The 13,504-nt window shown below is 36.9% G+C and overlaps 1 protein-coding gene across 1 annotated transcript; it reads left to right on the top strand.

Annotated features, from left to right (window-relative positions):
• Positions 1 to 2,298: 2,298 nt before the first annotated feature.
• LOC102806561 (uncharacterized) lies at positions 2,299 to 11,164 on the top strand. The gene is made up of 10 exons (XM_085500169.1): positions 2,299 to 2,469; positions 4,950 to 4,997; positions 5,368 to 5,409; positions 5,593 to 5,802; positions 5,898 to 6,053; positions 6,629 to 6,793; positions 6,998 to 7,106; positions 7,860 to 7,981; positions 8,099 to 8,146; positions 8,996 to 11,164. The coding sequence occupies exons 2-10, from the start codon at positions 4,970 to 4,972 to the stop codon at positions 9,637 to 9,639; spliced, it is 1,524 nt and encodes a 507-aa protein (XP_085356295.1). The 5' UTR covers positions 2,299 to 2,469; positions 4,950 to 4,969; the 3' UTR covers positions 9,640 to 11,164.
• The last annotated feature ends 2,340 nt before the right edge of the window (positions 11,165 to 13,504 follow it).

Here is a 13,504-nt window from a genome sequence, read left to right as displayed (position 1 = left end):
TGTTTATTATCAATTCACTGATCTGATTTTTCAATTTTATAGGAAACTTTGTTTTTATTTTGAAAACACATTTTTCGTGCCATTGAATACATCTAACTACACTAGTGTGTGGTGGTATCCAGTGTTGATGACATAGATTCTGCAAGTTAATAATTTACAACAAAATCGTATTATACGCACACCTACTAAAACTACAAATATACAGTTTCATATTGAGCTAGGTGCCACCCGGGAAGGGCATTATTGAGACGTCGTTTTTTGTGACTCAGTCCGTGGCGTGTGTAGAAAGAAGGAAAAAATCGGGTAATCGCCAAGTTCCGGGTGGGTTAGGAAATCATTACAAGGTTTAAAGTTAAATTTAAATTACGTAATTTTCCCGCCTAGCATGATACTTTAGTGCCCCATCCCCAATATATAAATAAATCAAATAAAATTATGGAGACGTATAATAAAACAAAAACTTCGAATTCTGAGATCTGACCGATAACAATTGGTTATGTATTTACTGTCACTGTTACGTGAAAGTTCAGACCACTAGACTAGTATTAGTGGTCTGAGGTGAAAGGACCTTTATTTTTTCTTCTCTGCACTCAGATCTGGCTCAGGCTGGATTTCAGGAAAATCGTGTCACCTGTGCAAGTTAATCACTATAGATCACTGCTTAAGACCGTGTTTTCGATCTTACAAAAATGCACGTTTTCTGGATCTCTCGTGAAATGCAATGAATGTACGCTGATTACCATTATTATTGTATGAATCACGTGAATACATCATATCAGACTTTACGGTAAATTTGTTGAAACTTAATTATGAAATTATTGTATAATTTTCTAGTCGAGTAATGACAAAGGAACAAATGATCATAAACAAGAATGGGAGCATTTTTAATAACTCCTTGCAATGAAAAGAAAATGGATTTTAAATATCTTGTCTATTGGTGAAATTACAAAAAAAAAAGTAAATTGGTTTCATTGTATATGCCATCTATGTTCTAACATTCTCGTGACATTGACGGGGCTGATGCTGCCTTGATACTAGTATTTCAGCTTTCTTCAAGTTTTTTTTTTTACAAAAGCCCGCTGTTTTTACACAAAACTAATTTTTATTCAAAATTACACCTCCATGTTTACTTAGTAATCACGTGACTAATTTGGGATACATGTCGCAGACCGTTTTATTTTTTAAAAAGCCAGGAACAAGGACTTCAAGAAAATCTATATTTTGTTATGGATCGAAGCACTCTTCCCCATCTACCGCATCCTTAACACATCGAGAGTAGCGAACTGGTGAGATCTACATGAAAGATCCGGTTAGTTGCAACTTTACTGTCGATACCCTGAAACGCGACAGAAGTCTCGTTTTTCAGCTTGATATTATATATATATATATATACATTCAATATACATTCAACCTGGTAGAATAACAACACTCATTAAACATAAGCCATTAACCATTCTTATGAATAACTTCCTAATGTTCCCGGTGTGGTACGATGACTTTGTGTGAAGAAAACAATTTTATATATACTTTATATAACCACAAAAGGAAGAAAGTAAAATATTCAAATCGTCTTCGTCAAAATTAAATTAAATTGGGATGACGCTGATAAGATAACTGTTTTTTAGATCACTCAAATTTAATCTTTCGCGGGAACTTATGCCACAAAATTGACCCAACTAAGAATCTTACATCTGCTGATTCATATGTGGTCCACTCGGACCTACCTGTGTTTTATTGGACAGTTCGTGTTGACACTAGAAACCGTGAAATTGTCACACCTACACAAATATTTGACGATGACCTTCCCTCAAAACTATAAGAGTCGTAATATGGGCAACTTTATTATGAACTCGACTGTATCTGTAATAACATTATATGTATTTATTTACTAATATTTCAGCTTATTTTGATTAATATTGATAATCTCTCTGTTATCGTTTTTTTCAACTGCTACCCGTGCACGTACAAGCCTCATAGAGCGTCCGCGTTCCGACACGCGAAGTTATGACTACAATAATTCATTGATTGATAGGGGATCATACATCATCATATCCATATTTCTGGCATAGTTATGCAGTTAGATGTTGCCTGGCAACAAGTATTGTGTCACGTGGTCCCCTTTTCTGTATACCAACGTTGGTACTGGCCAACAATGCGTAGAGCTATCGATGTCAGTGAACGACAACAATGAACACCTTCCCCGTCGTCATCAGCGTCATTCATATGCAGATCACGTCCCAATAGCACCTGATTGTGCATCAATGTACGCTCCTATGGGTCAAAAGAAAGCAGCGACAAACTGTCATGGCGGCCGCTGCTTTCGATTTTTAACAAACCGAACAGTAATTATGTGGTGGGGAAGGAAAATAAGTCTAGATTAAGTGGATTATTTGTACACTACATCAGTGCTTCGTTGTTGTTGAACTATTACACCACCGTCGGATCTACCCCGCGACCTGTTGTATTAAGGTAGGTACGATCGATAGCACTGACATACATTAAAATAGTAACGCTATATATCACATATTACTTATTAACCCCAACCACCTACATTGAAGTACGTGTACTAGTGATATGTATCAACGATGTGTACTTCCGTACATTTAATCCCTCCGACACCGCAGATGACTTTCATTCAAACGGGTTTCCGCTACGTATACATTAATCGTTTGATACTGCATTTCACTCGATATACTATATGTAATGCAATTAACATTAATATTTCATAGTTGCAAATCCAAATTGAGTAAATCACGTGGAATTTGTTGTTTGAAACTGAAGAGTACTATTTTAAGTATCAAAGACTTTACATGCCAGATTGCGAGTGATGTATACAACACAGTTCCTCTATCTATAATAAAAAGTCGGTGGTGTATACTAGTATATAACAGCTTACCACCCGACCTCGTCCGTGACGTAAAGCCCTTGACGGAAAGACCCGGAACTAAAACCTTGTTTGTTCAAGGATTGGTTTTGTGGTTTTACAAATACATATTCAACTCGTGGATTCACTGAATAGAATAGAATAGAATAGAATAGAATAGAATAGAATAGAATAGAATAGAATAGAATAGAATAGAATAGAATAGAATAGAATAGAATGGAATGGAATGGAATGGAATGGAATGGAATGGAATGGAATGGAATGGAATGGAATGGAATGGAATAGAATATAATAGAATAGAATAGAATTGGTAGACATTTCTTCTTCGGTTTTTAATGTAGTAGAGCTACAAAAGTTACTAAACAGCAGAAAATGTATGTATAACAATACATAACAATGCAGTTGTGTATACATACAGATTAATCTATTGTAATGCATTTTTTTTTCTTTTCTTATGTTGTAGGCAGTCCCATTAAAACGTATTGTTGCTAGTATAGTATCTTTTTTGCCACTGTCCATGATGTGAATAAATTTTACTTTATTGCTGAAAGCCTGGAAGTTATTTAGTAAAGAAAGCAATAAATACAATATCGGCCTTTCAGTTTCATATAATGTGTAATCAGTGAGGAAATGTTGCTCATCTTCTAGTATATCACACTCAAAATATTTCCTGTCAGATATTGGTTTTGTTGGTCGTGTATGTACCGGGGAGCTGTAATGAAATGTAATCATTACAGCTCCCTGGTCTTACCAGTCTCTGTGGGTAACCTGTGACAGCTTATTTTGAACTTACTGAGTAGCTGAATATCTTGTCTATAGTTTAAAAGTTCTAAATAGTGTTCTTCGCTCATATTAGTTTTGAGTAATTTATAAGTTTTGAGTCAGTTCTATTAATGTCACTGTCCCATAGTCTGAGGCAGTATTCTGCTTTTGAAGTATGGTGGTCAGTCTGATGTTCATTCGTTACATACAGAAAACGTGATAGTCAGTGATCGCGGTGGTTATGTTCCTCCATATATTTCAATGCATTGTATATAATGTTATCATTCTTCAGTGGTTTGAGATGTATGTAGTATGTTACTGCTTTATGCTGTAATGGGTATATCAGTCTTCCAGTGTCCATTCTTACTGATATATTATTTGAATATAGCTATATCACTGCTATATTGCTACATGTACATGTATATGTTGTGCTTGATTCTTCTTCATTATTGTATGAAGAGTTAAAATGTGGTGTGATTTTGACGGAAGCCACCTTGGTTTTGATTAATTACGTTGTTTTTATCAAGGTGTTGTATTAGTCTCATGTTAATTATAGAACTGAATAGTTTCCTAATATCACAGTCCCTTCTAGAGGAACTGTGCTAATATATATTATATGGTGAGTTATGGGGTGTTAACAAACAAGAACTAAAAAAATTCAGTCTCTGATCCCGTCAAAACTTGGATGAGAAGAACAATATTTAGCAGTGTACAGGACTGTCATGGAATTTGAGACGGAATTTGCTTTACTGCTACCTTATTCGAATTGGCCTAATAATGTTCGTTGTTTTGGGACACAACAATTCAAAATTATTGAAAAAACGTACTCTTCGTTGAAATTTGGACAAAAAATGCTAGTATATAACTTTGAACATATTTCCCCCTAAATGAATATTTCGTCGTCTTGAAATCACAGATTGTAGGATTGGTTGTTGTATTGAACATTCGACTATGTTCTTCCTGGCCACGCCACCCCCGCTTATCCAATGTGTCCACTTTTGTTGAAGATATCCATTACTATCGAACTCGTGACGAGCTAGTCAAGGTCAACGCACTTTCTAATCCTAAAATGCGTGCCAAGACTCAACCCGATTCATATCTACATGCATAACAAAACTTACCAGTGTATAGTTATAATAACATGAATAAACTTAGAATGCCGTGGTGTCCGGATATGTGGCGATAGTGAACAAGTAGATGGCGAACACGATTCACAGCGAAATTATTCAGGTTTGTCGTGTACCATTCCTTATATTATATTTCCTCTTCATTTTTTTAACATCATTTTGTTTCCATTTTCCAGATATCAATAATATTGCTAAAATGATCACGTGTTCGATTATCATTAAAGGTGAATATCATTCTTATCAGTTGTTATGTACTAGCTTGCTACGTCAACGTAGTCGTGATTTAATTCCCGTCTGTAGCGATAGGTATCTCACGACGAATCATTCTTCTAAACATCGACGGACTGTACGCGCTGACTGCGATTCGACGCCACCAACGGCATAAATCAGTCGAGGCTTGGAGAATGGCGACGGACGACGCTCTCAGTCTACCTGAAAAAAAAACGTTTTCAGATCACAAAATAAAATCAGTTATGTTTCTATTATACATTATCAAATAATATTTATAACAATCTCGACCCAGTACATGACACCCATTTCTCGTATATGTACGTTACACTGATTATAATCGTGTTTCTTCTTCATTTCCGGTAGTTCTGATAATAGTTCTTGCTTACAACATATTGGTTATAAAAGGTAAGTAAAATATAGAGAATAAATAAATTATGGTGATATCACGAGAAATGTTATGTCAGATAATTTGACACGCGTCAGATCAACACCTTTAATATTAATGTACTAGTATGCTAACATTCTGGGTCGTCAGATAAACAGTCTTGACTGACTGGTTATCATCGCTGATATGAAATATACTTACAGGGGACTGTGCTGCCAGGGATACCGAGTTGACTGCAGTGACGGGTCAAATCAACTACCTCACTTCTCCAAACTACCCGGATGAATATCCACCCAGTACGGACTGTGGGTGGAAGATCAGTGCTCCCTCTGTTGACCACCGCGTGGAACTCGTTGTGCTAGATTTCGAAGTAGAGGGCGACTGTGTGTACGATAGCGTCACGGTATATGATGGTAAGCCAATTGCCAACGTGTCTCACATGATTTTAGGAGTGAATCTATTCCACTGATTTTTTAAAAACAAAATGTATTTCTTTTTTTTCTCGCAGGAGATTCAGCATATGCTAATGTAATAATACAATTATGCGACTCTGGTCACCCAGTGAGTAGCAACTTCGTCAGTACGGGACAGTTCCTTTATGTCGCAATGCACACTGATGATTCAGTTCAAGAAAAGGGATTTCAATTTTCCTATACCAGTTTTGGTAAGATAACTTTTTTTATCACGTGATTCAAAAATAACGCGGTCAATTTGATTGGTGAATAAATCACCTGATTGTCGATTAATATTGATCTTGGCCGGGGAAGTTTATATTGGCTTCCTTTTGCATCTCATTACGGCTTCTGATGTCATATGGCATCCGGGACATCGTAATTAGCAGACGACAAGAATGTGGTTGACATTATTCGTCAGTTCCAGTAGCAAATTTCGACCTACCTTTCACTTACAGACATATCAAAATTTTATTTTCGCATATGTGTATTTAAAGCGGGGGGAGTCGTCACCTGCACATGCGTCAGATAGCCATAGCGTGTCATTGTTTACAAACAAGCGTCTACCCATGAGCCTTTGCGTTTTTAGCGTGTGTTATCATCTCTTGGGACTCAATTCCCGCGCGTGCGCAGGTGACGACCATCCCGCTTTAACGGCGTGTGAGTGTAGTGTTGCATCCGACGAGTGTAGTCTTGCTGTTAGTCGGGATAATAATACAACACTCAACACTCGTCTTTGTTTTAATTAATCTCTCATATATCAAATAAAAGTCTTTCAATTCTTCAGCGCTTCACGAGTCTTGCCCACCTAACTGGGAACGTTATGGCAAAGACTGTTATAAACTACTGCCATCAACGTCGGGAGACTGGCATGCATCGCAAGAAAGCTGTGGGTACTCTGCGTCAAATCTTGCCAGTATCCACACGGAACAAGAAGAGACCTTCCTTGTCAGTAAGTAGTGCTATATTAGTTTACGAGAATGTCCAGAATTTATGATAGAAACAAAGACATTGTTGGTAAGATTGCACACAAATTTAATATCATATGCTAATGTGCGGTGATAGTCAGCATTACGTCAGCAACCCGAACGTTCGCTCACTGTACGAGCACTGTCACCAGGTGTATATAAGCGTTCTCACTTACGCGTCATTGCAGATACATATATGGTGTCCTCGACTCCCGTCTGGGTCTGGATCGGAGCAATGTACACAGATGACTGGAGTAACTTCACGTGGATTGATCGCAGTAGTTACAACTACACCAAGTAAGAACACTTGTTTGACAATACAACAGAGTTGAGTGAAGAGCAGCAACACGGCTTTTTAATATCCGCTCACAATTTCACATCATAATTTTAAAAATAGTTATAAAAAGTTAAATGAACATTTAAATAAAGCTGGAATGAAAAAAAAACAAAGTTAAATACCAAACGTATGCGTTCTGTATTTACATATACGTATTTAATCAAACGAATAAATCATATCCCAATGTTTCATTAAGATCCAATATCAAACAACAAAATTACTAAAATACTCTTTAATTCAAAGTACATGCCCATTTTTTTTACAAAGGAATACGAATGTGTTGTATTTTGTCGTGTCGTGTCGTGTTTGTTATTTTCTTCATAATAAACCATAGTCTAGTGTGTTAGTCTACATTAATATCGAACTGTTTTATGAAAAAAAATAAAAGTCATTTATAACGGCCTCGTTAAACATTGATAAACTTTGCAAAATTATTCGGCAATATTTAAAACATATGAAATGATTTACATAGCATGTTGTCGTGTGTAAACGGGATTTATAACATTTCTCACGCTAACAACAACTTACTGGGCGTGACTCGTTGTAATTCGGTCTTTTATAAGTTCAAGATACGAGATTCCCTCAAGACACCGATAGATCGTTTTTTATATTCCTACAATCTATTAATACGCGTGTGGATGGGATATTTAGTGACATTGAACTAGCAATCTGCACGTTTGTTTATTCTTACTGGTTTGCGTTGTTCTCTGCAGCTGGAAAATCAGCGAGCCTCAACTGAGTAACGGTAAATGTTGCGCCCTCGATAGTAGGTTGGGGGAGTGGTCGATGCAGCCGTGTGGAACTTCGTATGCAGCTCTGTGCAAGAAAGACATCGGTAACGAATCTTACTTGATATCTGAACTTTGTATATAATGTAAATTAATTTATCAAGTGGTATGTTTTAGTTTTATATTCTTTTCTAACACTTCGTATTCTTCTTATTATATATTAGGGGGCACGACAATCGTATACCACAGTGTAGGTAAAGATGGCGGCACAGGTGAGCAAATGTACAATTAAAATACAGACCGTAACCCGACTGACTCTGAGGTCAAAGTTTGATGATGATAGTAATTTAAAATCAAGAAATAATACCACATCATGGAATAGGGACTTCATAGGCTCGAATCATTTTAAACAAATACACTACAATAAACATTTCCCGTTTTCGACATTGTGAATTTCTTTCGTTTTTTTTTTTTGGGGGGGGGGGGGGGCTGTGAGTGATTTTGACAAGAAAATTTAGAAATATATCAAGTATAATCCATAACGAAATGTATTCCATATGCACAGCAACGAAGATTACACAAGGATATTACAGACAAAAGACAATTTGTTATATTCTCTATAATTTTGCATTTTTGTCCCGAATTATGACTGAAAGAAACTGAATGAAATTACAAACTATGTTTATGTGAACAATAAAATGAATAAATATAATTTTACTTAATGGAAATACTGCATAAAAACGAAAGAACTTCACAATGTCGAAAAATCTTAATCGCAGTGTTCGAAATTACAGGTACTCACATTGACCACTATCATGGCGAAACGAAAAAAAAAGTGGCTGTAAAAAAGACTACAACGGCAACTCGGCTTGAATGATAGTCTGGGAATATAGCGATAATTTCAGTAACGCAATGTATTCCAACATGATATGGCATGGTAGCTACGATGAGATTGAGGCCAAACGATTGGTACAAATACAGTCAGTGGGGGAGAATGGACATTGTAATGGGGATTTGTCTTAGACGAGTATACCCTGTTTCGCGTTTTTTTTTTATTTATTATTATTGTATCTTTAAAACAAGTGTATAAAACTATAGTTTTCTTTCTTTCTTGTTCTCAGGTTTCGAATTTTGGGAAATTCCTGGCATAATCATTGCAGTCATTGTTATTGGGACTATTGCTTACACAATGTTACGTCATTTCTGTAAATGTTTGGCTGAAACCTGTGAGAGTGTATGCGACTGCTGCGGGAACATGTTTTCAAGTTGTAAGCGTCGAATCGACCGTTGCTACGACGGTGGTTGCGAATGCTCTAGATGTGAACGATTTGATTGTATACGAAGCCACAGACACACTTGTTACGCCCTTGTTACCTGTCGTGCCTGTCGTGTTTATTGTAGTAATTTACGCCGCCGAGAACCCGAGACGGATCCACCCCAAACGCAACAAAGCGATGACAACCAGCAAGATTTTGTGGACGGCAGCGTGGAACTTAGCATACATGTGTCAGAATCGGAATCCGGATCATCTTCCATTTCCAGTAGTCATAGCTCGATAATAATTAGGCAGCCTTCTTCTGTGCATCTCCGACCCACTGCACCAGTGTACGATGCGCAGGGTCCACCACCATCTTATGAAGACTTGAACTTTGGAGACGAAACCGGGGGAGCTCCGTTGTCCTCAGATGTAGTGCCAACGCCTCCTCCAGATTACCCTCCTCCCTCGTACGAGCTCGTTGAAACACGTAGACAATCAGTCGAATAAAGAAGGGGGATACGATGCTTTACAAACGACATTTACAGAAAATAGTTTAAATAAGATCGCGCGAGGAGATATATATGAGTAATCGATTTTCCAAGATCGGGTGATCCTGAATTTGAAATCTGAGAATATACATATATTTTTTTTGATTGTCACACGACGACCGTGACCACCCACCTGACATTGTTGTTTGTTTTACGAATAGCCTCACGAAATGTTCTTTTCGAAATATCGCAATATTTTTCTAATCACAATGTGTGGTCAATATTTAAGACTTATGTACATAAGTACTTAAGAAACTGCTTATTTGGTACAAGTTTTATTCCGAGTGGTGACGTCACTATAGGCACCTTGATTGGTGCACTGTTTTAGCCATACTTACCTTTTTTATGACGTGCTATCACGTTTTTTACACTATGTACAATGTAATCCCAACAAATAATGAGACACAGCATAATTTTGATAAATTTGAAAATGTCTGTTCGCATGCTGTATTACTGCATTGTACAAATTAACTTAGTTATCGTTTACGCGTCGCTATCCCAGGTGATATATAATTCTTTGATACATTGTATTCGATTCGGTGAACTAACAAATTACGCCACTCACGGTACATGCGCGTAGACTTAATGGTACGTAGCAGTAAATGTGCACTTGCACAGTTCAAGCAATACTTGGGAGTGCTTGTGAGAAGCAATGATTTTAGTTTCGGACAAAGGTTTTAGAGATACATTTTTGTAACCACCTGTTTTAAGCGAGCTCATAAAATTGACGTCATTTTCTACATATTCACAAAGCTTTCAACTTATCAAGTATGTGGTTATTTTTGTGTTGTATTTTTTATTAAAAGGTTGTTTTTATCTATTATACTACACTTTTCAGTGTGAACAACATTTTATGATTATTTAAAAGGCGGTGTCGTCGCATTTGCAACATTTGTGTTGATAAACATTGATTTTCCCACAATCCAATGCTCTCTTCTAATGGATCACAAGTAGAGGTTCGATCCGGGCGCGACTAGCACTAATTACCGCCCGTGAATACCTCATTAAGGATGCTGTACATCTTTTTTTGCTTTGAAACCCAAAATTTTACTTTTTTGTATTTGTCAATGCTGGACTACAAGGAGCAAACACTCAGTAGGAAAAAACTTGAATTGAATGTTTTTATAGGGTGTAAAAATCAAACAGTTCACCAACATAAAAACAGGTTTGAGGCAAGTGTGACAAAACAAAACAAGGCAAGATGTAAGAAGAATACCTTACGGTGGCTAGCAACACTATCCACAATACCCCTTCTTTCACCGGGTTCTTTCTCCAGTCTATCATGTGCTAACATCCAATGATGAAGTTTGTTAAGTCGTTATTCAAGCTTTAAAAAAAACTATTTCGGTGGGAAATCGGCTCGTATCAGGGGAGGGGTGTCTGGAGATAATGGAGGCACACTCACGGTTGTACCCCGGCTTCCCATTCGAGTACATGTATGTGTGTGTATGTATGTATTAAATTATTGATAGTAGACAACTTAATTTGTTTAAAACGTCGAGTTACTACTTCACGAAGAACAGTCGTTCTCCATCTCAAGGTTACATGTCTCGGTGAGAAGCGCCCTCTGCCATGGTGTCGAAACAATGCATGTATGCTTTTTAGGACTAAACTATTAACCTTGTCACCACCAGTTCCCTCTTTTCATCACAAAATAGTCCTGCTTATAGTCTGCTCTTTCATTCAGAGGATTGGGACACAAATTGTGTCTGTTGGCTCCAAAATAAGGGTTCATAGCCAGAAATATTGAAGATTATTAGAAAAAAAAAGTGCAGAAAAATTTAGGTGACAAAGTCTGGTGGTGAAAAAGTTAACTGTTGGCTTTCAAGCCCAAATTACATTGCAAAACACAATATGAAATGTTAGTCAATGCTGAATTACACATTAGAAAATATAGCTACAAGTCAGTCAAGCACACACACAATGGCAGTGGCGCGAAATTTTGCTTGAAGGGGCGAGATCTGCTCACTAGGGGGTCCGAGAGCATGCTTCCCCTTAATAATTTTGAAATATAGACCCTCTGAAACGCTATTTCCTGCATTTTGAGGGGCAAATTTTGCCGAGACAAAAAATTTCAGCTTGATTTTGTAGGGACGACACCCCCAAACATTTTTTTCAAGAGGGCAAGCGCCCCCTCTGCCACCACTGCACAATGTGCTAATTTCTGTCACATTGTTCAATTCATGTCAGACAAATGACCGCCAGTCAGCCAGCTGTTGAATTGTAAAATACATCAAAGCACATACCTGCATGCACCCTATGTCTTCTCATTGTGCATGGACAATCAAATCATCAGAGAACTAAATGTGCACCGGGAAACTAGCTGAAAACCCATTTTATATTGACTTGTATTAAACATGCTATTTTGTGTTCCCATGTGAATAGTTATATTTGTGGAATTTAATTTTCTAATATTCACCTGCACAAGATAGACCCAATTGTTGCATAGTGTTCCTAAAATTATATACAATTACTCATACAAATTTATTGACTATTTTTAATTCCATTAACGATATGCATAATATGAAGTGTTTTTTTTTATTACGAGGATATCTCAAAGTATGCACGAAGACAGTACAGTGGGAGTATTGGCCGACGTGCAGCAGAGGTCAATGCAATGGCGTACTGTCTGAGTACATATGTTTATGTATCCTCGTAATAACCTTATTATTATACATCTTTCCCTTCCAAGGATACACCATGGGAATGCCGAAATCCAAAAAGTTTAGAACAGAATCAGCAAACTTCTTTGTGTGGAGTCCCGTCAAACCCTAGTGGCAGCCATACTATTAGAGGACGCTTACGTGCATACTCATTCCATACTTGGAATTCACACTTCCTAATATGGTAGGATGAAAATACCCCGTAAAATACCACAAAATTACGGCACACTGCAACTTATTTATGATCACTCAGTAGATGATACCACAAAGCACCAATTAGATGCCAAAAGTATTATCTTTAAAACTGTAAATATTCTACTTAATCAGAAATCATACAAATTCACCATGTTGCATGCATGCATGCATACTTTCATTCTGGTGGTTGTACTCTTAGCTTTCTCCGCTTCGCAACCGAGAATAGACCGAGGAAGCTCGGGTATGGTGGTTGCTACCCACATTTGCATGTTTTATCTGCCTTGCTCTTGTCAAACACTAACAAGTGAATATTGGCATAAAATGCACCATGCGGATAAAAAGTAGGATCAAGATGAAATCGCTGCTGTTCCTGAAGTGGGATCACCACAAAGTTTATTTAAATACTAGTAGTTAAAAACATGGTATAGAGACATTGAAACCAGATTTCAACAAAGCTCAATCATGTGTATAGAATTTGTTAGATATGGATCCATTAAAATGTCAATTTATCTATTCAGCTAAAAAATTTTTTGTGCAATGTTATGTTAATTATTCAATTCCATTAAGTGTCTTTATCCACACAGAACCACTTATCACACACACCTCACACACACAGGTGTGTACCATGAGGAGGAACAAAATAAATTACCAGTACATGTAATCTCTTTTTAAGGTGTGTACAACCGAACCAAATATTCTTATTTCTGAAACAGTAACAGTAACAGAAAGAACCAGCACAACTTAAATCATGCAAATAATATAACTTGGCGCAGCATTGAAAATGTTTTCTCTAAAAAATTACTTGCCATATTATGTTGTTGATTTTCAAATCCTTGAAGAGAATTTATAACAAACTAAATTGCTATAAGAATGTCATAATACTAGTACGTCAAAATCAGAAAAATTATTAGATGGCAAGGAGTCGATTTAGTGATATGGTGCTTCAAGAAAAGATTTAGATTTTCG

Source organism: Saccoglossus kowalevskii, chromosome 6 (genome assembly GCF_978046115.1).
Source record: "Saccoglossus kowalevskii chromosome 6, keSacKowa6.1, whole genome shotgun sequence".
Lineage (NCBI taxonomy): Eukaryota > Metazoa > Hemichordata > Enteropneusta > Harrimaniidae > Saccoglossus > Saccoglossus kowalevskii.
This window is presented reverse-complemented; position numbering and strand designations above follow the sequence as displayed.